Source organism: Microtus pennsylvanicus, chromosome 18, assembly GCF_037038515.1.
Source record: "Microtus pennsylvanicus isolate mMicPen1 chromosome 18, mMicPen1.hap1, whole genome shotgun sequence".
NCBI lineage: Eukaryota > Metazoa > Chordata > Mammalia > Rodentia > Cricetidae > Microtus > Microtus pennsylvanicus.
Window position 1 is genome coordinate 42,695,903 of NC_134596.1, and position 26,899 is coordinate 42,722,801.

A 26,899-nucleotide genomic window follows, 5' to 3' on the forward strand; every position below is an offset into this window, starting at 1 on the left:
CAAAGCAATCTCTTCTCCCTAAGGCCTCTAGTTCCCATAGTAACCAAAAGACATGTACAAAGGGAAAAAAAATAACTTAGCAAGGCTAGCTGCAGAGTTTGAGCTATCCCTAGCCGATTTGCTGAGACCATATCCCCTTTCATCTTGAATACACATAATAAATAAACCACACTCTTTGTGGTTGGTTTTAACTATTTAATACTTTAGTTTACAAGGAGAGAGGGAGACTGGCTGAACCTGTTTTAAACGCTTATTGCCAATTGTTAGGGTCATTTGCTTTCATTGCTTCAGGTTTTTAAAGATTAAATGAAAATATTTCCAAAATCACTCGTAAAGGATTTAAAGAAAATATCAACCACGCTAGACAAATAATAACATCACATTTCTAGACCACAAAGAATATTTTTTTTAAAAAAAAATAGGTAGTCCACAGAACTGTCTTGGCTAACCTTGGCCTGAGATCAAACATTAAAATAACCTTTCCAAGGGTTTGGTGGGCACATAGCATAGAAGGAACGGGCACAGTGTCTAACTATCATCTGAACAGCTCCTTCATGAGGCCAAATTATTATTTCCTCTGATGTAAGGATCCATGTACTCAACCATAAGAGGAAAGTGCCTGTTACCCTTGTTATAAGTTCATTTCCTCTTGAACTCATATATGATGTTTTGATGCCTTCCCTAGAATCTTTCTTTTTTTTATTTTGCAGTAACGGAGATGGATTCCATCATCTTGCACATGTTACGTAAGTACCCTATCACTGAGCTACATCCATGGCCCCTTTTCATTTTGAGACTACATCTCATCACGTTGCCCAAGATGGTCCTGAACTTGCCATCTTTCTGCCACACGCTACACAATAGCAAGAATTGCAGACATTTTGTTCTGCCTGCCCTCTCTGGGGTATTTTGATGCTGCTGCATATTCAAGAGCTTAGGGGAGTATGACCATTCTGTCTTTAATTCTGCCTTTGGCATGCTCCTCTCTGCCTCTCTGTTCTCTTTGTCATGCCATTCCCAGTCCTTAACAAATACAGCTGGATCATATCCATAAACTACTTGTTCATTTCCTCATGTTGGCAGAACTTCATATTTACGTAGGAGTTCTTGCCCAAGGCTCCCCAGTCCCAGCCTGCCAGGAGGGAATCATGTTTAATCTGAGGCACTGATGTGGCTTCATGCACCTTGCCATGGAGTCATTAAACAGGTGTACACATTTGCCAAGGACTTCTGGAAAAAGTTTCTCAGGCTAATAAAAACCACACACCATTCTTTTCTACCCTTGGAAATATTTGGGTTCAGAAGATGTATGAGAATGGTATAGCTATCCGCATTTAGGGTGACAGAGGTGACAACGGGTTCCGAACCGCTGCCTAAACTAATCCTGGCGTGGGCTCAGTGCAAAGCTTCTTGTTTCTGGAACTGTTGTGCACTTCTATATAAGTCATTGAGGTTTGGTTTGTTATTTCTTGCCAAGATAGCCTAACATTTTTTTCCTAGATGACTAAGGAGTTACTGGCTTTCCATCTAATTTATAACAAACAAAATTGATAGAGATAATTAGTACCAGAATAAAACTGATAACGAAAATTAAACATGGATCAGCTAAGCACCCTGACCTGAGAGGCTCAGCCAGTTGAATTCCCTGGGAAGCAGCCAGCTTGGCAGCCTGGCCAGTTCCCCCAGGGTCTCAAGGACTCATGGGAAAGCAGTTTAAAGGGGGTCAGCAGGCATATGTGATATGACCCTTTCTTGCCTATCATCTCTACATATTGCAAAACATAAAGAAAAAATTAAGAGGCTCAAGAGAAGGCCCAGCAGGTAAGGTGCCTGCTAAAAAAGCGTGAGAACTTGAGTTCAGTCTGCAGCAACCATGTAAAAGCCAGGTGTGCGGTGTCAACTGCAATCCCAGCACCGGGGAGGTGGAGGCAGGAGGATGCCTGGTGCTTGCTGACCATCTGGTCTAGCTAAACTAGTGAGCTCCAGGTTCAGTGAGAGACTCTGCCTCAAAAAATAAAGTGGAGAATGGTTGAGGAAGACACCTAATGTCAACCTCTGGCCTCCACAGGCACGTTCACACACATGCACCTGTACTCGCACACATATGCACACACACAAATGCATCTACACAAAAAGATAACTCTTAAGTATATGTATTACAGATACTATATAATATGTATGTACTTAATAATAATGTGTTTTATATGTGCATACAACTTGTTCAAACTTATAATTTTGTTCAGGCATATACTTAATAGCTTTACAAACTTATAATTATGTGTATAACTTATTGGTTTACAAAGATATTTTCAAACAATAAAATCAGCAGAAAATTATAGCTTTTATTCCTCACCTTAACAGCAATACATTTTTTTCCTCTGTTGAAAATTAGTCATTTATCCAGGATATATGAGACTGCGGAAATGCTAACATAAAATGATAGTCTCTAAATAAGAGCTGACTCCAGCAGATTTAATTCCCCTCTGTGCCTGTACACTACACGTGTCCACATATTGTATTAGAAGCTCGATCTTATATTTCATTAGAAAAGGAACCATTGTCAGGGCTAGGAAACCAGCTTCATGGATTTTAAAGTTCAGAATGACAGATATTAAAATGCTCTCAGTGAAGAATGCCAGCGCAGCACTTAAAGGGGAAGCTTAATTCTGAGCTTTCAAACACAGCAGGCTTCTTGAACATTTTCCTCCACTAACCACAGAACTGTCACAGTATGAGGCAGGCAAATGCCATTCATCAGGGGGCAAATAATCCATGCAACAAGAGTGTGTGTGGGGGGCGTTGGTTTGCTTATCAGTGTGTTCCAGAAGACTGTGTGGAACAAAACTAGGTACACAGTATAAAGAGAACGAATAAATAGAAGAGAATTGGAATTTTTCAGGAAGAACTAAGAAAGGTGATTGGCAGACGGTGAAACAGAAAGAAAGAAGAAAAGAAAGGAAGGAGGGAACGAAGAGGGAAACGTGTGGTAAGTCCGGGAAGATGAATCAAGTCAGAATGGACGGCATGTTTTTGTTTTTGTCCTTTTTATCAGCTTGTTTTCCCTTCTCCTTATTCCAGTAACAGAACTCTGAACTTCCCTGAGAAAGGGCTCCTGTTTCACTTTCTATTTTATGTGGATGTGAGGAGAGCAGTGTGAGTCACACACACTACGCCCTGCAGTGAGCACAAACTTTATCTTCTGAAGCAGAGGCAATTCTCCGTATTCTGTGGTTGCTAGTTAGGAAAGCATTTCCTGGAGATGTATGTAGTCATGAATATCTTGTCTGAAATTCAAGTAGGAAAGACTGGGAAGAAAGTAAGTAGTGAAGCTGGAGGGTGGAGAAGGACACAGGGTATCTGCAGCAGTTCTGACCCTGCCCTTCTCAGGCACATACACAAATACATTCAATGAAAGAAACTTGGAGCTATCTATGAGAATAGTTACTTTAAAAACAGATGAAACATGAAATTTAGTGTCAGTCATTTTAAGTGTATAGTTCAATGGCATTGAAGAAAATTTGCATTATAGTAAGAAACTCAGTTTTCTGTTTAAGGTAGGGTGTTTGATTTTGTCATTTACAATAAAAGATGTGGCAGCTTTGTTTTTATTTTTATTACTATTATTTCATTGTTTTATTATGGTATAAAGATCCTGTAGATATTTGAGACACCATTCCACCATTAGATACATATTTTGAAAGCATTTTTTCTTAATCAATAGCTTACGAAGTCATTTTTCTCTCCCTTCCTTCATTCCCTCCATCCATGCTGGGAACTGAACTCAGGGCCTCACATATACTAGGCAAATGCTCTATACACCAAGGTTGGTCAAATAATTTTCTTAAGGCTGACTTGCTAATTTTAATGATGCAATTGATCAATTTTATTGTGTGTTTGTTTGTTTGTTTTATACAGGTTCTCTCTTTGTAGCCTTGGCTGGTTTAGAACTTGCTATGTTCTATATAACCAGGCTGGCCTTGAACTCATAGAGGTTTGACTGCTGTGGGATAATTTTCTTGTACACTGTAAAGATTTGTTATTCATATTGGTTTAATAAAATACTGATTGGCAGGCAGGAAGTATAGACGGGGCAACCAGACTAGGAGAATTCTGGGAAGAGGAAAGGCAGAGATGCAGTCTCCAGACAGATGCAAAGGAAGCAAGATGAGAATGCTGCACTGAGTAAAGGTACCAAGCCATGTGGCTAAGCATAGACAAGAATTACGGGTTAATTTAAGTTGTAATAGCTAGTAAATAATCATCCTGAGCTAATAGGTCAAACAGCTTATAATTAATATAAGCTTCTGTGTGTTTCTTTGGGACTGAACAGTTGTGGGACCAGGTGGAACAGAAACTTCCATCTACTGTCTGCCTGCCTTTGCCTCCTGGATGCTGGGTATAAAGGCATTTGACGCCACATCCAGCCTATAATTGATTAGTTTTACATTTCCAACCTCAATGCACTCTAGGCTAAGAAACCTTTACCTTTTCCCAAGTTGCAAAGAGACTCTGTTTTCTTCTAGAAGACTTCAGCTTCTGTGATCTATATTAAATTATTTTTTATATATGCTATGAGGTAAAGGATTGAGGTGGATCCCCAACCCTGATAGATTTACAGTGGCAATGCATGGTAAAGACATTCCTCGTTTTTCACTGGCCTGTTTTGGTGCTTTTGTTGAGGACCAAAGACTATGAGTCTGCTTGGGGACTCTTCAGTCTGTTACACTGATATATTAATCTACCCTAATGCTGGCACCACATATTCTATTGATCAGTGTAGCTTACAGAAGGCTTGATTCTCCTGACCCCTGCAAAGAGTTAAGACCAACTTGGCATCTTATTGGGTAATATTGTCTTGTTATTAGGTAAGACTATCTCTACCCAAAAAGAGTTATTATTAATGTATGCTCAATTATTAAGTATGATAGATTGGAATTAAAAAAAGAAGAGAGTGTCTTCTTCATTACACTTATTCACTCAGCAACATTTCATCCACATCAGCTTGGAGGGGCTTACAGCAGCTCTCAGTATCTGATATCCTACCTATTTCGTTTCCTTTGTTTAGAATGCCTTATCTCTTTTGCCAACTCTGTTGTTCAGACCAGAAAACAAAACCATTTACATATGCATAAAAAGCATAAATATTGAAGAAGAATTCATTTAAGATTCATAAGACCTATACACTGAAAGCTGCATAACTCTGCTGAGAGAAGTTAAGGAAAGTCTTTAAAAAAAACAAATATATCATTTTTATGAATTGGAAGGCTCAGGGTCTGTTGAGGTGTAGCGTATGTATATATTGGTGTGCTCATGTGTGTGTGGGTTCATATATGTGCATGTGTGTGTGGAGGCCCGAGGTTAATCACTGAACCAGGATCTCACCAATTAGGTAAACTACCTGGTTAGAGATGCCTGGGGTCCTCTCTCTTCACATTCTTAGTGCTAGGGTTACAGGTTCATGCTGCCTTGCCATGATTTTACATGGGTGCTGGAGATAACTCAGGTGCTCATGTATGTAAGGCAAGCACTTTAGGGACTGAACCTTCTCCCGACCAACTGTGTATTTTTAAGATGTCATTTATCCCTGCATAGACTTGAAGATTAACATAACTGCAATAATAATCCTAACAGTCCCCCATTCTAGCCTTTCTATACTAATCTTTCAAAAGACCTAGAAAACCCAAGTATTCTTGAAAAACAGTGACAAAGTTGGAGAACCTAAGCTACTTGACTTCAAGCCTTCAAGTCCAGCTGTTTATTCCTCCAGGATGTCTTCTACAGCCTTTACTGTTTGGGGGCACAGCCTATTCCCCGCAGTCTCACAATATGACCACTGTTATAAAGGACTCATCATATCATTTCTCAGTGAGGTGTACTACCTAAAGCTTCAAGGGCAGAGCCCGGGCTTGTCTATCTTGCTTAGCCCTGTGTCCAGAATGCAGGTACTCATCACATTAACTTAAACTTAATTTATGTAACAGTTAACATTTTAGAAGGACATTCAAAAAGGTCCATCTTTGGCCTGAGAACTACTTATTTGGGTAGCCAAGATTAATTGATTCTATTTCATTTAAAAAATATTATTACTTCTGTGAGAGAACTAAAAAGACCCAGTGGAAGGCCATACATCCAGGAATATATGGACAACACAAATTGTACTTGATGAAAGTGTGTGTGTGTGTGTATGTGTGTGTTTGTGTGCACATATTTATATTTGGACAAAGTTGGGTGGTAGGAAAGGAGGATATGTCTGAGGGAGGAGTGAACATGACCAAACATATTGTATGAAATTCTCAATGAACTAATAATAAGATTAAAACCATGAAATTTAATTCCCAAGAAACTAGGTCAATTATCTGCAATCAAGGTTCTGAAATATTTGTAGTATATTGTCTTGTAATTATACCCTTAATAACTTAGATAAATGAAATAATGCAGAAAACTAAAGAAGCTTCATGCACAAAGGTATCCATTGTTTTTATTTATTATAAGAGCAAAATGGAGATAACTCAAGAATCCTACAAAATGAGAATCACAAAAATACACATCAACTTGGCATACTATTTCGTAGCTATTAAGTAATTATAAAAATATACTAACCACCCCCTTGAGGCTATTTGTGCTAGCCATCTTGCTAATAAAAAACTGAATAACACTTTTTAAGCTTATCTAAAGTTATAAAGGAGAAATGACAACCCAGTGTGAAAAGACTAGGCCAAAGGTGAAGGGAAAATGTTAGAACAGAGAAAGAACTGGACAAAATGTGGCTTTTGACCTGAAAGTATTCACCAGTCTTGAAAACTGTGAACTTTCATTTTAAAATTCCAGTGGGAAAATAAGACAGATAAGACAACCCGTGGTTTTTACAAAGCTGATAGTCTGACAGGAAAACCTCTTCACAAAACATGGAGGCCCCAACACATTGAGGAGAAACTAGAAGATCAATGATGTACATGGAATTACAGTTTCTAGAAACTCACGAAAATTCCAGAGTATTTCAAGTCTCAACATGCTGAACTCCCAGGAATGTGGCAAATCCTCCCGAGAGCTGAGAATATTCACTGAAAGTCTAGATTTACTCCCACAAATGATTTTTCAAATATAATGTTCAACACATACATATACACAAAAATAATACTCACATTCACAATAACTAAATTCTATTAATTAAAGATCTAGAAAAATAATAGGTAATAAAATACTAAAGCATAGGTATTTTAGATGACAAACAACTATATATATATATATATATATGTATACATACATACTTAAAGTTTGAAGATCTCTGCAGAGCTAGAAAGTCAGGGAAAAATGATTCCAAATTTGCAAATCTAAAGTAACTCTGTAAACAGAAACATAGTAACTAAAATAAAAACCTAAAGGTGAAGTTTCTGGGTTGGTGAGTATGTCAAGGCATTACGAAGGTGGAGGGTCTTGAGATGTCATGGAGGCATGATGTCATATTTTCCATCTGTCTTATTTAGAGTTTCCATTGCTGCAAAGAAACACTACAACCAAAAAATCAAATTGGGGAGGAAAGAGGTTTTCTGGCTTACACTTCCATATTGCTGTTCATCACTGAAGGATGTCAGGACAGGAACTCAAATGGGGCAGGAACCTGGAGGCAGAAGCTGATGCAGAGGCCATGGAGGGGCGCTGCTTACTGGCTTGCTCCCCATGGCTTGCTCAGCCTGCTTTCTTATAGAACCCAGGACCACCAGCCCAGAGATGGCACCACCCACAATAGGCTAGGCCCTCCCCCATCAATCACTAATTAAGAACATGGCCTACAGTTGAATCTTATGGATAAATTTTCTCAGTTGTGGTTCCCTCCTTTCAGATGACTCTACTTTGTGTGTCAAGCTGACATTAGACCTGCCAGAACACTAAGTAAAGACTAACATAAACTTTCTGCAAATTATTTCAAAAATCAAAAGAGAAGGGAACATGGTAAGTCATTTTATGATAGCAATATTGCTTTGAACACAAGCAAATATATCACAAGAATATATTTTTAAAAATCTCATGAATATAGCCACATAACTTAACCATATAAGCAAACTGAAACAAACAAAAACACGACAGCAAAGGAGAGTAGACATGACTTCTAAAACTTCATCTTCAATCATCTGAACATGGGGTTTTCTCCAGTGTTTAGTAGTTTTCAGAATACACGTTTGTGCTTATTTTGTTAAATGTATTACTAAACATTTCATTCTTTTTGATGCTACTGAAAATATTTTTAACTATTCCCATATACTTCAAGTGTATAGACTTGATTTTATAGGTTGATCTTATATCTTGAAACCACATAGAATCATTTATTGATTCTAATTAAATTTTCATATATACAGATCATTTCATAGAAGAACCGAATGGCTTTATGGTTTTATTTCTTCTTTTCCAACATGACATCTTTTTTTTTCTTTGTTTGCCCTAGTTAGACCCTAGTATAGTATTGAATGGAAGGGGCAACAGCAGATCTTTTCTTCTGTTCCTCACCATGCAGGGCACAGTCTTGCATTATTAAGTAAAGTGTTTTTAACTGTAGATTTCCTGTGGATGCCCAATATCAGGATGGCAAAGTTGCCTTCTGTTCCTACTGCACTGCATGTTTTTGTCATGAAAGAGTGCTAGATTCTATCAAATACTTTTCTGCATGCATTGAGATACCAAGTGAAAAAGAAAGAATTGATCATGCTACAAGATGGACAGATCTTTCTTTTCTTGAAACAGGGTCTCACACTGTAAACCGGGTTGGCCTGGAACTCAGTATGTAACCCAGGCTATCCTTAAACTCACAGCAATCCTCCAAAGTGACGAAATTACAGGCATGAGCTACCATGGCTGCTAAAATGGGTAAACATTAGAAAAATTATGCTACTTAAAAGAAACTAATAACAATATCCCGTGAATGACATGATGATTCTATTTAAGGGAAATGTTTAGAACGGGGAAATCACTATAGAGATAGAAAAGAGATTTGTGGTTGCTTAGACCTGAGGTGAAAAGTCTTGAGTGACAAGAGGACTGGCAGTGAAGGGCACAGGGTTTATGGGATTGTAGTGGCATTTCAATTGTATTATAATAAATAAAGACTGCCTGAAGATCAGAGAGTAAAACAGGCCCACTCGTCAGCCTTACAGACCAGGTGTATGGTAACACACACCTTTAATCCCAGTAGCCACACTACTTACCATAGAAACTGGGCGGTGCATGCCTTTAATCCCAGCCCTAGAGAGGGTTATAAAATACGAAGAAACAGCTCTCAGACATACAGTCTCATTCTGAGATTCTGGGAGGCAGAATCGCCATTTCAGACTGAGATTGAGGTAAGAGCTAATGACTAGCTGTTTTGCTTTCCTGATCTTCAGGTTGAACCCCAATTTCTGACCCTGAATGTTTATAAATCGTGCTTCATAGGATGGTAAAAATGTCCTCAAATTCTTGTGTGTGTATGTGTGAATAAATTTTTAAAATCATTTAATTATATACTCTAAGTGAATATATATTATATTATATTATTATATATGAATCATATCTCTGTACAGATACTGAAAGTGGAATGAAGCATTAACACGCAGGCACCAACTCTATACTTCCACAAACACGAGAGCAGGCGCCTCCTTACAATTTGTACCCTGGGTTTATCACTTTGCTTCACCATAGCCCTACTGTGTCTGCAGCCACTCCCCCTCCCACAAAGATCCCCTGTTCCCCTTTTATTTGTTTTTGTTATGTCTCCTTGCATCTGACGAGGCCTAAAGGAGAATATTGATTAGGTGATTCTTCCTTACACACACACACACACACACACACACATTCTTTTCTTCATTTTTTTTTTCTGAGACTGGATTTGTCTTTGTAGCCCTGGCTGTCCTGGAACTTGCTGTGAAGACCAAGCTGACCTCGAACTCACAGAGATCCACCTGACTCTGCCTCACAAGTGCTGGGATTAAAGGCATGTGCCATCACCACCTGGTAACACACACACTTCCTTAATGCAAACATAACTAGGGTTTATGACAAGTATCTCTATAAGCAACAAGAAGAGAATACAATCTTTTTGTAGTGGTCATAAAACAAAATGCCAATTTCTTCAACATTTAATGTCTTGGTTGGCAGGCAAGATGGCTCAGCAAGTGAATACTTGCCACCTCGCCTGATGCTCCAAGTTCCATCCCAAGGACTCGCATGATGGAAGGAGAGAATTCAGTCTCACAGTTGTATGCTAACTTTTACACATATGCTGTCACCCCCCCCACACACACACATGCTGTGCACACACACACAATAATAAGCAAATCATTTAAATCTTAAAAAGATTTAAGGTCTTGTTCCTGAATTGTATTTACTGCAAGCACCTGTTGAGGTTTTAGAGGGGATGGTTTGTGATAGCTCCTCTTGATTGTCAACTTGACTGCCTTTGGAGTCCAATAGAACATAGGCTATTGGGCACTCCTGTGAGAAACTTCCTTGATTGGAAAACCCAGCCTAAATGTGGCCAGCCTGGATAAAGGAACATGGTAGAAGGAAACTCTTTTTCTTTCTTGTTTGCCCTCATTCTCACTGATAAGTTCATCTATCCTGTAGCCGGTTTGTTCCTTCACCAATGTATCACAGCCTATGTCGTTGGGCTTCCATTGTAAACTGAAGATGAGCCACTCTCCAGGAACCCTACGACTTACAATATTTAAATATGAATAACCAGACTTCCTCAAATTCAAATATGCGCTAGTGGAACTTTGTTGAATACTGAAGATTTGCATTTCTTAATAATCTCCCAGAGAATGCCAACACACATGTCCTAATGTGTACCTTAATTATGACCATCTCGGTCACATCAATAGACATTTTTATGGTGCTATCAAGACCTTACCCAAATTCAGAATCTTTGGGAATTATGTCCACTATCATAACGTATATTTTAAACAGTCTCCTAGTAGGACTTGAGAATCGCTGACCAATAGGGTTGAAATGCCCTCTACTTTTTTCTCAACTTATTTATTTTCTGTTCTTGAAATCTCAGTGCAGGTCCCTCCTGCTTGACGCTTGTATTGACTACCTCAGACAAATTCACTCCCACTCTTCCCAGCAAGCATTTGCTCTTGATCATGAAATAAACATCTTGCACATATCCTATCTCTCTAGATTTTATTTCTTGGCATTTTGGTTGGGAGCCTAGCTTTAACAGCTGAAACATTGCTCTGACCCCAATCTTTATTTCGTGAATCAAATAATTATTTACATTCTTGTAGCATCAACTCCCACAGTAATTCTTGTCTTGTTGATTGTGAGCCTGGCCTTTAACAGCTGAGCCACCTTTTTAGCCCAACTATCATAATTCTTAACATACAGTGGATATTTAATATTTGTTATGGATACTAATTCCATTTACAGTGGACAATTAATTTCTTTCTTGGACACATGGTTATTTCCCAGGTCCTGGAACTAGCTCACGGAGAACCGCCTGCCTCTGCCTCCAGAGTCCTGGGATTAAAGGCGTGCACCCCCACTGCCCGGTGGTTTACGCATTTTATAATGTTTGTTCGTCCTTAAAATAGGGTTAAATTGCTGACCCATCCTTCTGACAACATTCCTATTTTCCAGACATTTTGTTCTTCTCATCTCTACTCTGCTATTGCATCCGAGCAAAAGCAACTGCCATCTGAGGTGCTGTGACAGGTTGGAACCCTCACTCATTTCTCCCGGAACGCTATTGCTTAGGAAATTCGGTTTGCCTCTTAGAAATTCGGCATCCTCTGTGTAAAGTGGAATGGACTATACTTACCACATAGCTCACAGGATGGATGAAATGACAGAAAACAACTCGTCAACTGTCATGCACCAAATACATACAAGTTGATCCTCACGACATTCCTTGTTTACCTTAATTCAGGGAACTACTGCCGCGCTGCCCAACTAAGAAGCCAAGGGAAGCGTCAGGGGTTCCGAGCTCGGGGGAGGGGGGGTTGGGGGATGAGGGACTACAACTCCCGTGAGGCTTCACGCGCGCCACCTCGGTTTCCCCCCCCTCAGCAAGACGGAGCCCCCAGGCGAAGAGGGTGGGGCCTGCGCGCGCCGGGGGATCTCCTAGGGAGCGCAGAGGCGGGCTGCTAGAGGCGACAGGGACACCAGGTGGAGACACACGTGCGAGTGTGGGGCGGGTAACACGGGAGAGACAGCTGGGAATGGCGTTAAAAAAAAATAAAGCCAGCTGTGCACCGTTGCCTCGGCGGGCAGTCCGCGCCGCTGCGGAGGCTCCGGGCGCGCGCCCCGTGCCTCGGGCACTCGGAGCGGCGGGAGCGGGCGGGGGCGGGGCCGGCGGCGCGGGGGCGGGGCCTAAGGCGGCGCGGGCGAAGGCGGCGACCCAGACATCTGGGACTGTTGTTGTTCTCTCGCCTCACGCCCGCCTCAGTCAGTTCGAGCTGAGATCCGGAGCTGCTCTGCCGGGGAGGCGGGTGACAGTCTCCGCCTTCTCTCACGGTTCGCTGGAGCTGCGGCTGGGGCTGGCGCTGACCGAACGCCTCGCGGTTGGTCTCCGATGCCCTTTGGCGAGGAGGGGGCGTCTGGACCCTGGTGAGCGCACCCGGAGCCCCCCCAACTCGGTGTCTTCACCCGCCCCTCGGGCCCGCACACCCGTGTGTCTGCCATGGCTGAGAACGCAGATGGTGACCTGAACTCCAACCTGCTCCACGCCCCCTACCTCACCGGGGACCCCCAGCTGGACACAGCCATCGGGCAGTGGCTGCGGTGGGACAAGGTGGGTACCTGGTCACCCGAGCATCCGCCCCCGTTTCCTGCCCACCCTTTCACAGTCCGCCCTTTCCGGCACCCACCCAGGGCTTTGCAGACTCCGGGGGAGGTGGCTCCGGCCACCGCAGGGCTAGCGGAGTTGGGCGATGCCTCTCACCTATGCAGGGGCTGCCTCCCTCGGGAGGTCTGGGCTGGGCAGGGACATCTGCAGTAGCTTCCTTTTGCAATAGGGCTTCACTGCAACCTGCTCCCTTATCACCCTCTCCTTCCAGTGTGTGTCAGCTCTCATTCTCAAAAAATACTTCATCCGCATCATCCTCATCGTTGTTACTCTGCATCCATTTCCTTTCCCCTTTCTCCCTTGACTTCCTTCTTTGCAGAACCTGAAAGTGGCTCCTGGTACGTTTCTTGGACGTTACTAACCACTGTCTGCTTTGGTGTTGGTCTGGTGGTGTGTTGCCACCCTCTGTCGCTGGGAAATCGCTGTTCTGTTTCACTCTATTTTCTGGTATCACCGTTTGCTCTTGAAAATGACAAGGGTTCTCATCTTATTTAATTCCTCTGCTGGTAGTTATTTCCTGAAGTATTCTGTTCAACCAATCGTGGTCATATACATACATAATGGTCTACACCATTACTTCCCAAAACGTTCCAACAGATCATCTGGGAATCTTAAAAGGCAGATTCTGACCATATATTTATAAATTCAGAATTGCTTTGCCATACCATTTTAACTGCCCTTTCCCTCTCCTTGTGCGGGCACATAGGGCAGATTGGTGAAAGCTGGAATTAAAATGCAGCCTTTTCACTTGTAAAAGAGGCCCCTGGAAGCTTTCTCAGAGGACAAGAGGATAATCAGGTGTTTGCTTTATCAAGTTCATGTGATACCGCTGCTAAAATGGAGAAAGCTGCACATTGTAAAACTGGTTAATAATTGGATTAAGGGGTTTGTATGGCAATATGTGAGATTGTGTTATAAAAAAAAAAACTACCTAAATTAGCTTTCTGAAACAGTTTATTTTATTTTTTTTCTCCCAGTCATTTATGCATTCAAGAAGGAGAAAAATGCTGAATGTCTAGGCCGGTCAGGAAACGCTGGTGGTGAGAAAGATAGAAGAGTTCTTGCCCTCAGCAGGCCTTCAGTTAGTAGATAAGGAAGCCCAACAAACAAGCAATTACAATGAAGTTATTTGGAGTTATATCTTAAATATTCTACTCATTCTTGTAGAGTCTGAGCAAGTGTTTCTCAAACCTGAACAGTGCTAATAGATCACCTGGGAATCCTGAAAGGCAGTTTCTGACCAGACAACTAGGGTGGGGCCTGACAGGCAGCCTTAGTGAGCTTCCAGGGGATTGATCTCAGTGTGGCTGATCTGTGGACCACACTAAAATAGACTCTTTTCTCTTTCAGTATCAGCTTTGACAATGTTTTCCCTAATGAATGTCCTGGTTGAATGAATTAATGCTTATTATCTGAGCTATGCCCAGGTAGTGCTGAGACATAGAAATACTTAAGAACTGTTAAATGCATATAAAAATGATACAATAGTTACAGTAGCAATAAAAGAAGTTGCAGGCATTCAGTTCTTATGGGAGTTCAAAAGTGAGAGTGATCTCTGGGGTGGGGCAGTCAAAGAAGACTTTTTTTTTCCCATGACAGGATTTCTCTGTGTAGCCCTGGCTGTCCTGGAACTAACTCTAGTAACACAGACTGACCTTGAACTCACAGAGATACACCCGCCTCTGCCTCCTGAGTGCTGGAATTAAAGGTGTGCACCACCACCTCCTCCTGGCTTCAAAGAAGACTTTATGAGATCATGGAATGCACATGAAAAGAACAGGGAAAGCCTGCAGGAGAAAGATGAAATAAATGTAGACCTCAATGAACTAAAAGGAAGTAAGACAAAGGCTCCTAAATAAAATATAAAGGACAAGTAATAAGTACCTTAACAGAAGAACAGACTTAAATAATTTTAGTAATTATATATTATTGATCTCTCTCTTAATGGGGGATAATGCTTTTATCGGAGAAACATGTTTATCTTCTGTAGATTGATACTTAAGTAAGCTAGGCTAAGTCCTAGGCCACTGAAATTTAGAGTACAAAATGAAATCAAGTATTTCATTGAACCTGAACAGTACATATAGCCTTTCAGTGCAGAGAGTCTGAGCTTAACTCCTGATTAATACAATTAAGGAGTCCTGATAATGCTGCTGATTCTGGAAGGCTGATGAGGCATGTAATAAGTTAGAAATTGGTCTCATGGTAATTTGCTATTTGCCATAGTCACCAACATGATTAATTTTAGTCTTGGTGGCTTGGTGTACATTGAAAAGTCTCGATAAAAAAAAAAGATGTTATTCATGTTGAATTTTTAGTTAACATTCAGATTTGCTAAGATGGAGAAGGAAGACTAAGAATTGGAAACTTGAGCCTAAGCCAGAGCTTAGGGTGCCAAGAAGTCTTTGAAAAGGTATATGAAGAAGAGCTTTAGTATATCTTTAATGGCCTTCAGCAAGTAAGGGTGTATGTAATGATGCATTCTGACAGTTTACCATAAGTTACATGAGAATCATTTGTTCTCAGGGTCCTGAATACCCAGTTTCTACTTACGAGTAGCAAAATTAGCCATATAATTGTGACCAATAACAATATTCACATAAAAATATGTATTGAAATTTCATCAAAGTAATTTGGCATGCAAGAGAAAGAATTCATTTTTAAAAAATACTACATGAGAAAGATGATTGCTGTTCTTAAAATAATTTCTAATACATAGCATACTGCTAATTAAAATCACGACATGTTTGGGAAAAAAAGAAAAAGAAAATAGTGCAAGAAGATAGACCCAGCATGGTGATTCTTACCTATAATCTCAGCACTTAGGAGGCTGACCCAGAAGGATCAATTAGAGTTTGAGGCCAGCCTGGGCTGCATAGTGATAGCATGTCAACCTGAACAGAGTGAGTTGAGACTCTTGGTTTGTACTCTTTCTTGTGTAGCTTCAGGAAGGACTTGGATCTGACCTCCTACTAGTATTTAGACTTTTGTTTAGTATGTTAGCTTCCCTAGTCTTAAAATGAGTTCACTAACACCAGGGTCATAGATATTGGTGATTGATTTAAGAACACTATTTTATTAACTTATGGTTTATGTTATAGATGTAATAATCAAATAGATTTGTTTCTAATCCAGGCATTTGGTAGATACACCATAGGGAAACCAAATTCAAAGATTTTTGGCCATCATGAAGCCAAATCACAGGGAGTCAAATATATAACATGTAACCACATCAGCTTGTAACATGTAAATGCATCCATCTCTGTATGGGGCTGTGCTCCTACTATAACCCAGTAAGTCCAGGGATCAAGGAGTCCCTTCTATCAGTTGTGCACAGATAACTCTACCACCAGCATGCCCTCCTCTGCTCTAGGTAAGGCCACACCTTCCTGTTTCATTCATTTGGTGCTGTCATGCCTTGTCAAATTACAGACCAGCAGTTCTCGCCTCAAGTCCAGGTTCTTTAGCCTCACAACTGTCTGTTGATTCTGTTCCGATGTGAATTTAACGCTGTAAGCAATCATATATAAGATACTAAGCTCTGTTAAAGCCTGGATGGGTAGAAAGGGAAGGGGAAACAGGGAACCAGGGCAGAGCTGCTCTGCTGATTATAACAGCAACAGCAAAGGTCATATATGTTGACACCAGAGTAGAGGCAGGAATTTACCATGGCAGCTGAAGAAACAGTAAGTAGAATGTAGATCTGTATTAAGAAAGAGTAGAATATGAAGTTGAAGATAGGTTAGGCTTATAAAGAGCCTGGTAAAGGAAATAAAGGGCCTCAATCTAACCCAGCGATTTTCAGATGTTTAAGAATAGAATTTTTTTTTTTAACAAATTGACCAAAACAAAAAGGCTGTGAATGAATTCCCCATATTTCCTTGATTAGTCGGTCTTGCATTGCTATGGTAAGTACCTGAGCCTGGGTAAAGTTTAAAGAAAGAAGGTTTACTTAGCTCAGTTTGTATGAGATCAGTAGCCACGTTTGTTTGGCCTCTAGTTAGACTCGTGGCTATGGACTCCTGACAGCATAGCCACTGTAAAAAGGATTACACAGTGAGGCAGGAAGCCAGAGAGCAGGGAGGGGTAAGCCTTGCTTTTAAAATTCTCTCCTCTTAACCTCTTCTCTTCTGTAAATTACAGCTTATTCTTGTTAGAACTCATCCACAGACCCCTAAGGAAATGTCTCTAGTGGTGACCCTGTTACCTCCCACTAGGACCCAACTCTTGAAAGGTTCTACTACCTCAGTACTTCCACACTGAGGAGCAAGCCTTTGATATGGGAAGCCTTGGGGTACAGGCCATATTTAGACTATAGCACATTCCAAAATTTGATAGTTATATTAGTAGTTCTATAGTTATTCTTTTGAAAAATTAAATAGTTTAATCTGTGTAAATAAAATCCACAGAACAGTAACTTTCAGACATAGAAATCCCACCTGACCCTTCTAGTTAAGAAGATATTGGCAGAAAACATACTGTGTATATGAAACAGAGAAAGCTCATGCCAACTTCCCAGGAAAATCTGTGGCCTTTAATAACTAAGTATTAATCTATATGAAGAAAATAGTTCGTATGAACAACAAGATAAAGTAGTAGGTACATATATAAAAAGAGATAGTGGAGAACATAGGAACCTCAAAATTATAAACTAAAAATAGAGAATTATTTCATCAGCAAATAAGAAAAAAAGAGTGTGAAAAATCAACTGAAAACAAGAATGAGCTCTAGAAAACGAAAGGAAAAAAGTGATCCCTTTCTACCAAACACACACACATTAAAGTTGAAGAAATAAGAGAAATGTTTGACATGGAACAAGAAATCCTGGCTGCTAAGTTAGCGGAGATCCACAGCGTTCATCAAGAAGTAAATAGAATGTATTGTTTGTGTCTTAGTGGTTTTTGTTTTTTTAAGGTATTGGTGGTGTGGTAAAGATGGCATGTCATTTCTATCAGCATCAGAAAAGCAATTAAGCAGTCACCTATGAAGAAAGGAAGGAAGGGAAAGAGACAGAGTGGTTAGGCTGACCAAAGCAAGAAGGAAGGAAATGGGGCTGAGGGTGTAGCTGAACGGTGGTGCTTGCCTAGCAGGCTTGCCACCCTAAGCTTAAAAAAAAAGAAAGACCTAAGTAAATTATTGACCAAAAATGAACCACATTAAAACATGACCTGATGATTTTCAATAATTAATTGATGAAGCTTAAGTAAGAAACTGTGAGCTCTTTTCAGGTAGCACAAGGGTGTGCCAAAAGAGTCTAAAGTAAATACTATTCAGAGCATCTAACCTAGTAATTATATTCTCTTTTGATGGTCAACCAGAAGATAGAACATAGTATTTAATTTTTTTAATTATGGTGGAAAATGCATACAAGTAACCATCTTGATCATTTTTAAGGATGTATATAGTTCATTAGTTTTTATAAAAATATTCACATTCTTGTAGAACAGACCTTCAGAATTTTTCATCTTGCTAAGCTGACACTCTATGCCCATTAAATAACTTGTTTGTTCCTTCCTCTTTCCCCTGAAAACCACCACTCTCTGATCTATAATTTGACGACTAGGTACCTTATATGAGCAGAGTCACACAGTATTTGTCTCTTGTGACTGACACATCAGCACGTTATTCATCCATGTTGTGGATAGCATTCATTTTGATGGAGCAACAAAATGTAGAGGTGTTGTGTGGCAAAACTTCTTGAGAGACAAAACACACAAGGTTTAGAGTAGATCCCTATCTGGGGTATCTGAGATATACACACCCCAGATAGGACCCCTATAACAGACCAAAGTTCGGATACCACCAAAGTCCAACTTGGTGAACCAATGAGTTTTATTGGGGTTATTTACAGAAAGAAGCAGAAATGATTCAAAAGACAACTGCATCCCCAAGCCCATCCCAGCTCACAAATCTGGGAACCTGAAGCACACCGCACAGCCTGCAACCTGCAAATCCCCTGCTGGGGAGCATTCCTTCTAGGTGCCTCAGTTGGTCTAAACCTCTTCCAGGGGCTGGTTTCTGTATCTTCCAGGCAGTTGGTCTGGCAATTTGCCACTAGACTCTGCTTACTGTGGCAGGGAGGGGCCTAGGGAATCTGGTCAGTTTTAGGGAATGTTTTTAATTTTTTTACCCACCTGCTTAAGGAGTTTCCCTACAGGGTGGGATGTTTCACTCTCAAGAGAAAACTGTTACACATGAAGAGGTCATACAATGACTTTGGGTTTTGGCCTATGTACTTTGATTCATGATCCTTTCTAGCTTCCTAATAGCTATAGAAATTGCCAGTTTGTACTGAGGCTGCTGCCCTCTGCTGTTGGGAGTTAATAGAAAGCAATTTATTCTGGTGCAGAAGAGCCAGAGATTCAGCATGAGCTTTGCCACAAATCCTGTATAGGATCTTTTCAACTGAATAATTGAATAAGCATTTGTATTAGCTACTTTTTCCATTGTTATGACAAGATTATGACTAAAGGAACTTGAGGAAGTAGAGCTTATTTTGACATTTCTCCATGACACGGGAGACAGCAGGAACGAGGCAGCTGGCACATCACGTTTGTACCCAGATAAATGCTCGTGTCTCTTCCTTTTCATTTAGTCTTGAACTCCAGCCCATGGGTGATGTCCACATTCCTTAGTTAAATATCTCAGGAAATGCCCAACAGACACAAAGATGTGTTTTCTAGGTGATCCCAAACCCAAGTTGTCAAGATTAGACATCACAGTGCTGTATCTTTCCAAAGTATGAAAGTGGCCATATTTTAATGCCCCAAAGAGTACAGAGACCCTAATATTGTAAATGAAAAATATTTTCTCAGATACTAAAGCATTTTGATTTTCAGCTAACCAGAACTTGTTAGAAAAGTCTCTTGATGTGTTTTCCCCTGCTACAAAATTTTCTCATATCATTTTTTTCTCTGAAATATTTCATTTTTATGCAGTAAAAGATTTAAAACTCTGAATGCCAATTGTGCTAGTCAGTTTTACATCACAATAACAAATTACTGTGGTTGCTCATCTTATAAAGACAAAAAGATTTATTTGGGCTCACAGTTTTGGAGATTGTCTTAGTTAGGGTTCCTATTGCTGTAAAGAGACACCATAACCATGGCAATGTTTCCTTATGAAGGAAACATTTAATTGAGGTGGTGGCTTACAGTTTCAGAGGTTTAGTCCATTATCACCATGGCAGGGAACATGGCAGCATGCAGGCAGACATGGTACTAGCTACATCTGGATATGAAGACAACAGGAAGTGGACTCCCCACTGGCGTGGCTTAAGCATACTTGAGACCTCATAGCCCACCTCCACAGTGACACACTTCCTCCCACAAGACCTCACCTATTCCAACAAGGCTACACCTCCTCACAGTGTTACTTCCTATGAGTTTATGGGCATCACATATCAGATATTTACATTATACCACTAACAAAATTATAGTTATGAAGTAGCAACAAAAATAATTTTATGGCTAAAGGCCACCACAACATGAGGAACTGTATTAAAGGGTTGCAGCATTAGGTTGAGAACCACTGGCCTAGGCTCCTAAGTAGCTCAGAACCCAACAGTTGGTGCTTTCACCTTGAGCTTAGTGCTTTGGTATTCTCAGTGTCCTAATGTTTATCTCCTTGGCGGTCAGGGCTAGTGTTTGGGTCTTGCAGTTCTTCTCTGGGACTCTTCACAGTCCTTGACCTTCTGCAGTCTCAGCTCTTAACCGTTTCTTGCCTTCTTAGCTCTTCTGCAGTTAGTCTCAACTCAGTGGTCTTCAGGCATCTCTTAGCTGCTGCTGCTGCTGCTGGGTATGTTTGGGACTGAGAGCCCAAGAGTTGTCTGCTCTCCCTATTAGAAGCTCAGCCTGTGATACAGATCAGAAGTAGGCAGCAGTAGTCAAAGGAGGCTTTATTGGAGCCAGAACTGTAGTATCAGCAGGTGAGTGGACAAGAGAGATATTTGGGCTGCTCAGAGGAGAGTGAGAGGATCACTGCTTATACAACTATACACATGTGCATGCATTACCTGCCATGGGATGCCCGGGAGGTGCTCGTTCCAGACTGAATTTAGGGCATCTGGGAGGAGGTGGGGCAACTATGGGTAAAGTTATGTAGAGTAACTGTAGAAGCTTATCTGAAGCCATCATGGATGAAAGGAAATCTCCTAAAGAAAATCCTCAGTTATAGTGGTTGCCATGACAATATTGGTGGGTCCTGCCATTGGAATAAAGTCTATTTGAGGCGTCTGTGGCAGGTTGGGAGTCTCCCCTAGCATCTTTGAAGTTTTTAGAACAGTTAGGGCTGAACCTTGTCATAGTGGTGCATATCTGTAATCCCAGCACTTGGGAGAGGGAAGTATGTGGATCAGAAGATGAAGGTCATCCTCAACCATGAAGCAAGTTTGAGTCTGGGCCGAGCTACTCAGATATGGCTGGGATTTATGTGGCTTGATAGGAAGCTAATGGTCATGATTTTTTAATGACATTTAAAATTCCTTTTGCTGAAATACAGAAATGTGATTAACTTTTATATATATTGATCCAGAAGCCCAACACTAATTCCAGATTTTCAGGATATGTATGTATGTATGACAAATAATTTCATCTTAAAAAATATACTATCATTTTTGTGTCATTTTTCTTGCTTTATATCTTAAGTAGGGCTTTTTTCCTTTTTATTTTCTGTTTTTTAATTATAGCCATCCATTAAAGAACCAGGATTTCTTTTCTATTCTTTGTAGTCTAAGATATATACATATATGTGTACATATACAAAAACATACAGGTGTATATTTATTGGCTTCAGATTTGCTGTCATGTGGTATTACGTTATGAGAAATATGTCTGGTTTTGTCCCCAGTTCTTAGCATAGTGTTCCTAAAACCTTTGGAATTTCCTGAGCTATTGAAGTGTCCTTTATTATTCATAACAACCCCTTTGATCACATCTGAGTTTATGGTTAGGTGGAGCCCCTGGACAGCCTTGGAATAGGCTGGTAACCAGAATGACTAGTTGGACTTTCTGCCTCTCGCTAACTGCTGGCCGCTGGTGAAGGGTGGTCAGGGCTAGAAATCGGGCTGTGTAACAACTCTTAAACCTGGGTCTGAAGTCCTGGGCTGACTGCTAGCTAGAGAACAGGTGTTCCATCCTCCTTCCCCCACATCTCGCCTTATTCATCTCTTCATTTGGCTATTCCTGCACTGTCTTATAATAAGCTGGTAAGCTAAACCATTCTCTTGAGTTTTGTGAGGCATTCTAGAAAAGTTTTGAATGTGACGAGCTGGTCAATGAGAACTCCCTTTTATCGTTCTATAATCCTTCATTTAGAAGTATGAGTAGTAGCACAAAATTTATACTGGGCATTCCAAAGTGGGGCAGTGCTGTGGACTAAACCCTTTAGTTTTTAAGATCTAATCTCATGCTGGGTAAATAGTGGCAGAATTAAATTAAGTCATGAATATTCATTTTATAGCCAGAGTAGTGGAGAGCTGATGGGTATTGGGAAAGACACTGTAAACTGGAATTTTAGTAATCCCACCAGACTAAACTATACAATCTGTCTCAGTTCACCACTTAAATAGACAAGTGGTGCTGGAAAACAGAGATTTGATCAAGTCATGTGGTCTTGGTTGCTCATCCATTGCTGTGGTAAACACTTTAATCAATGTAACTTATAAAGTGTTTAATTTGAGCTTACAGGATTAGAGTCAGCGACCTTAATGGTGAGAAGTATGGAAGCAGGCATGAATGGTACCAGAACCGTAGATGAGAACTTACTACACCTCGACACATAACTAGAGAAAGAGACACTAGGCCAGAAATGACCTTGAATTGCTGATCATTCAGAATGTCTGTATCTCTCGTGTGCTTGGGTTGCAGCTGCAGTACTTGGCTTCAGTAGGAAATGCCTTCCTTACAGTCCTCAATTTGTTCCTATTAATAACGTTGCAAATATAATATCCAGTGTGGAGTCAGTTAACCAGGCCCGTAAGGAAACAGGTCAACATAAACAGTTATCCACAGAAACAAATGTACTGTGAACTGACATGTAGAGGTACTTATTGTAAATTATGATATGCAGACTTTAAAATAACAGATTGCCAATTCTGAGAGGTCAAAAGGAGAAAATTAAAAATTAGGCAGAGAAGTGAAAATAATGCAAAAGCTTGTATTTTTTAAAATTTAAGTTCTGACTCTGAAATAATATAGTAATCAAAACTAAGAATTTCAGTGCACAGATCGAGTAGTACTCAGAGTTAGAGAATTAGAAGTCTACAAGATAGGCAGAGGGAAGTATTCTGGATGAAGCATAGAGTGATAGAATGAATGATGAGAGAAAGTATAGGTGATGCCTGGGAATAATATAATGGAAAGTTCTCAGATCCATTGGATTGAAGCCACCTAAGGAGAGGAAAAAGTGGGCCAGCAGCAGTATTGGAAGAGATTATAACTGTGAAATTTCCTAAAGTGATGAATAATACCAGGCCACAGATGAACTTAGGGATTCATGTAAGCTAAGTCTTCTCCCTAATTACACCTAATTGCATTACCTGGAACAAGGAAAGAGAAGAGTAAGACCTTTAATAAAGAACAGTCAAGTTTTTGTTGTATTTTTGCATATGTGTATGTTTTACAAACCTGGAATCATTCCATATATGGCTTATGAATTTTCCTCTCTTGAGATGTCCTGAATATTTCATATATCATTAAAATTTAATAAGATTTTGGATGTGATATTTGAATGTACTGTTATACTTTATTTGTGTGTGTATGTACATGTGTGTGCTTGTTCAGATTTGTAGGTACATGTGTGTTTTAGGGTGTTGTAGGTACATGTGTGTTTTAGGGTGTTGTAGGTACATGTGTGTTTTAGGGTGTTGTAGGTACATGTGTGTTTTAGGGTGTTGTAGGTACATGTGTGTTTTAGGGTGTTGTAGGTACATGTGTGTTTTAGGGTGTTGTAGGTACATGTGTGTTTTAGGGTGTTGTAGGTACATGTGTGTTTTAGGGTGTTGTAGGTACATGTGCATTGGGTGTCATCCTCAGTAATGTTATCCACTACCTGTGAAACAGGGTCTCCCACTGGCCTGAAGCTCACCTGTTAGGCTAGGCTAGACCATCGAGCCCCAGTGATTCCTGTCTCCTCCTCCCCATCACTGGGATTAAAATTGTATGCTACCAAGACCAGCTTTTTACAGTGATGCCTGGATCAAACTGAGATACTCATCTTACTAACTAAGCCTACCTGTCTAGCCCTGTGTTACATTTTTATCTAACCAATTTATATTAGAATATAAATATAACTACATATAGAATATGTAGTTAACTTGCCTGTGGATCAAGTTGTAGCTCCTTCTCCACTCTCAGCTCCTTCTCTATCAACATGTCTGCCTCATGCCATGTCCCACCACGATGATAATGAACTGAACCTCTGAAACTGTAAGCCACCCAATGAAATGTTTTCCTTACCTTTATAAGAGTTGCCATGGGCATGGTGTCTCTTCACAGCAACAGAAACCCTAACTAAATATGGATCAAGACTATTTAATATTTGAGCTAAGATTTAATATTAAAGTTAAGTATTCTTTACCCCAAATTCTTGGGATAAGCAGTATTTCAGATTTTTAAGTTTGGGGTTTTATAATCCCTTTGTGTAAGTTGTATCTTTCAATAGTAGCTGGGGTAATTTACATTATCTCACATTCTTTGACTTTCTGCATGATTTTGACACTCCTTAGTTAAAAGACCTTAGTTAAGGTCTGTGTTTCCTCTCCTAGAACCTAGGTGAGTCTTTGTCATGAGTCTGTCACAGCCTCAAGAAATAACAGCAACAGTGGAGGCAAAGCTGCTTCATTTCCAGGTCTAGACAGGAAAGGTAGGACAACTGCTCCCTGGCTGGCTTTTAGGACACTCGCCCTAGAACCCAGGCTACAAGGAGTGCCTGCTGCAGATGTCCCATGTGACAGCCTACGGAGTCCCAGCCAGCATAGCATCACTGCCAAACACTTGGCAGGCAAGCCTGGAGGTGATTCCATCAGTCAGATCTTTGAGTCTTTCAACAGAAGCCTCACACTTCTGCCCATAGAAGCTGAAGGACAATAAATAATGGTTGGTTTGGGCCTCTCAGTTGGAGTCAGTTATTATCCAGCCATCGTAAATTCTCTCTTCCTCCCTAGCGCTGCTCTTAAAAACTCTTAAAATTCAATCAAGAAACCATTTTCATCTCCAGATGGAAAGGGTATCTTGATTTAATTGCATTTCCTGAGTTACTGTGAAGAGCCAGGCTAGTAGGTAGACAGTGGGGGTGATGTGCTGAGTGTGGCTGTCACTTCAAACTCAGGAAATCCAATACTGAAATTGTTATGTTTCTACTCGCGGCTTGTTCCCCCCCCCCCAACAATTCAGTTTACTTATCAGATCAGATATTACTTCCTTCAGTTCTCTTTCCTCAGTTCACCCTTGTAGTAATAAGGAGCGGCGGCAGGGTTGCGTCCCCAAACACCCCAGCCGCCTCCCCTGCCCGGCTAGCTTATGCCCCAAATAATTACACGGACACTGTATTCTTTTAAACACTGCTCTGGCCCATTTCTAATAATCTATGTAGCGCCCCTAGGTGCGCTTACCGGGAAGATTCTAGCCTAAGTCCATCCTGGGTCGGAGCTGGGGCATGGTGTGCGTCTTCCCTGGAGCAGGTAGCATGGCGTCTCTCCTGAGGCGTCTGCTCCGGAGAGGAGAGCTGCGGAGTCTGACCTCACTTCCTCTTCCTCCCGGCATTCTGTTCTGTTTACTCCACCCACCTAAGGGTGGGCCTATCCAATGGGCCTAGCAGTTTCTTTATTGCTTAGAGCCAATGAAATCAACAGATTGATATATGACACTCCCACATCACTTCCCCTTTTTCTGTTTAAACAAAAAAAGGAAGGCTTTAACCTTAACATAGCAAAATTACATATAACAAAACAGTTATCAAGTAAAAGTTACATCAGAAACATTTATACATATAACAAAATTGACCTTAAAATCCATACCAATGCAAATTATTCATACCTATATCATTTCCCCCTTTAAATGTAAAAGAACATTTATAAACTATATTTGGGAACATGGACGCAGTTTTTTCTCTCCAAACTGCTTCCTGCTGAATGGGGGCGTCGTTAATCAGATTATTTAGGGTGTAACTTGTGTGCCAGGTTTATCTCAGTTGGCAGTTGAGCAAGGCAATTTTCTGAAGATGTTCACAGCAACCCTTCAGGAGGACGTGGTCCATCATACCAAATCGGAATAGAAGAAATCCATAGAGTCTCATCCTCTGTGAAAACAAAAGAAGACTCTCTCCAAAGCATCATATCCTTAGACCCAAATTCTGAAATCGTAATACCCTTATATCCATTCTGGTTTAGCTTGGCAGCCCAGGTAATGAAATGTCTCTCTGTACTTAGCTCCTTCACAGTCAAAAATTTTAAAGAAAACACAATAATACAAAGAATCCAGACTCTCTGTGAATTTTTCATCTTTACGCGGCTTATTTTTACTCTATCACTTTACTTTATTCTGTCTCTTTAAAGACTTTACCTTTTTTTTTTAACCATTAACTTTATTCTCTATATTCCTTTTCTTCTCTCTCTCAAGCCTACGTACATTCATCCAACAGTGTGACTCGTTTAGTGGTCTGAATCTGTCCTATTGTGAATCTGCAATTTTTTACTATCCAGGAGCACTTTTGATTTACACCTTTAAATCACTAGGCGCTAAGCTGCAACATTTCTAGGTTAACTTTTTGCTTTTTGAGCGCATATCTTTGACCTGGAATAACCCTGTAGACCAGGCTGTCTTTGAACTCTCAGAGATCCGCCTGTCTCTGCCTCCCAGGCATTGGGATTAAAGGCGTGTGCTACTACACCTTGAACTCACAGAGATCTGTTTATCTCTGCCTTCTAAGCACTGGGATTAAAGGCGTGTGCTACCACACCTTGAAGTCACAGAAGTTTGCTTTAAGAATTTTAACTTTTAGTCTGCATATATTTTTAACACACTTTAAACCATTCAGAAATTTTCTGTCTTTGAATCTCTCTTTACTGTATATCTCTTTTTCTGA

General features: G+C 40.4%; 1 protein-coding gene and 1 long non-coding RNA gene across 3 annotated transcripts in view; both read left to right on the top strand.

Annotated features, from left to right (window-relative positions):
* Nucleotides 1–2,722: 2,722 nt before the first annotated feature.
* Nucleotides 2,723–11,875, top strand: LOC142837784 (uncharacterized). The gene is made up of 2 exons (XR_012908341.1): nt 2,723–2,986; nt 11,611–11,875. It is a non-coding gene; the product is annotated as an uncharacterized LOC142837784 (long non-coding RNA).
* Nucleotides 11,876–12,027: 152 nt separating this feature from the next.
* The window catches only part of Pgm2l1 (phosphoglucomutase 2 like 1), a 40,761-nt gene continuing 25,889 nt past the window's right edge, over nt 12,028–26,899 (top strand). Inside the window, exons 1-2 of one of the 2 annotated variants that reach the window (XM_075953120.1) lie at nt 12,028–12,138; nt 12,419–12,763. In XM_075953120.1, coding sequence (XP_075809235.1) covers nt 12,653–12,763 — 111 coding nt within the window. In that variant the 5' untranslated portion in view covers nt 12,028–12,138; nt 12,419–12,652. Of the gene's footprint in view, nt 12,139–12,326; nt 12,764–26,899 lie in introns of those variants that run through there. The other variant, XM_075953119.1, reaches the window with a different exon arrangement.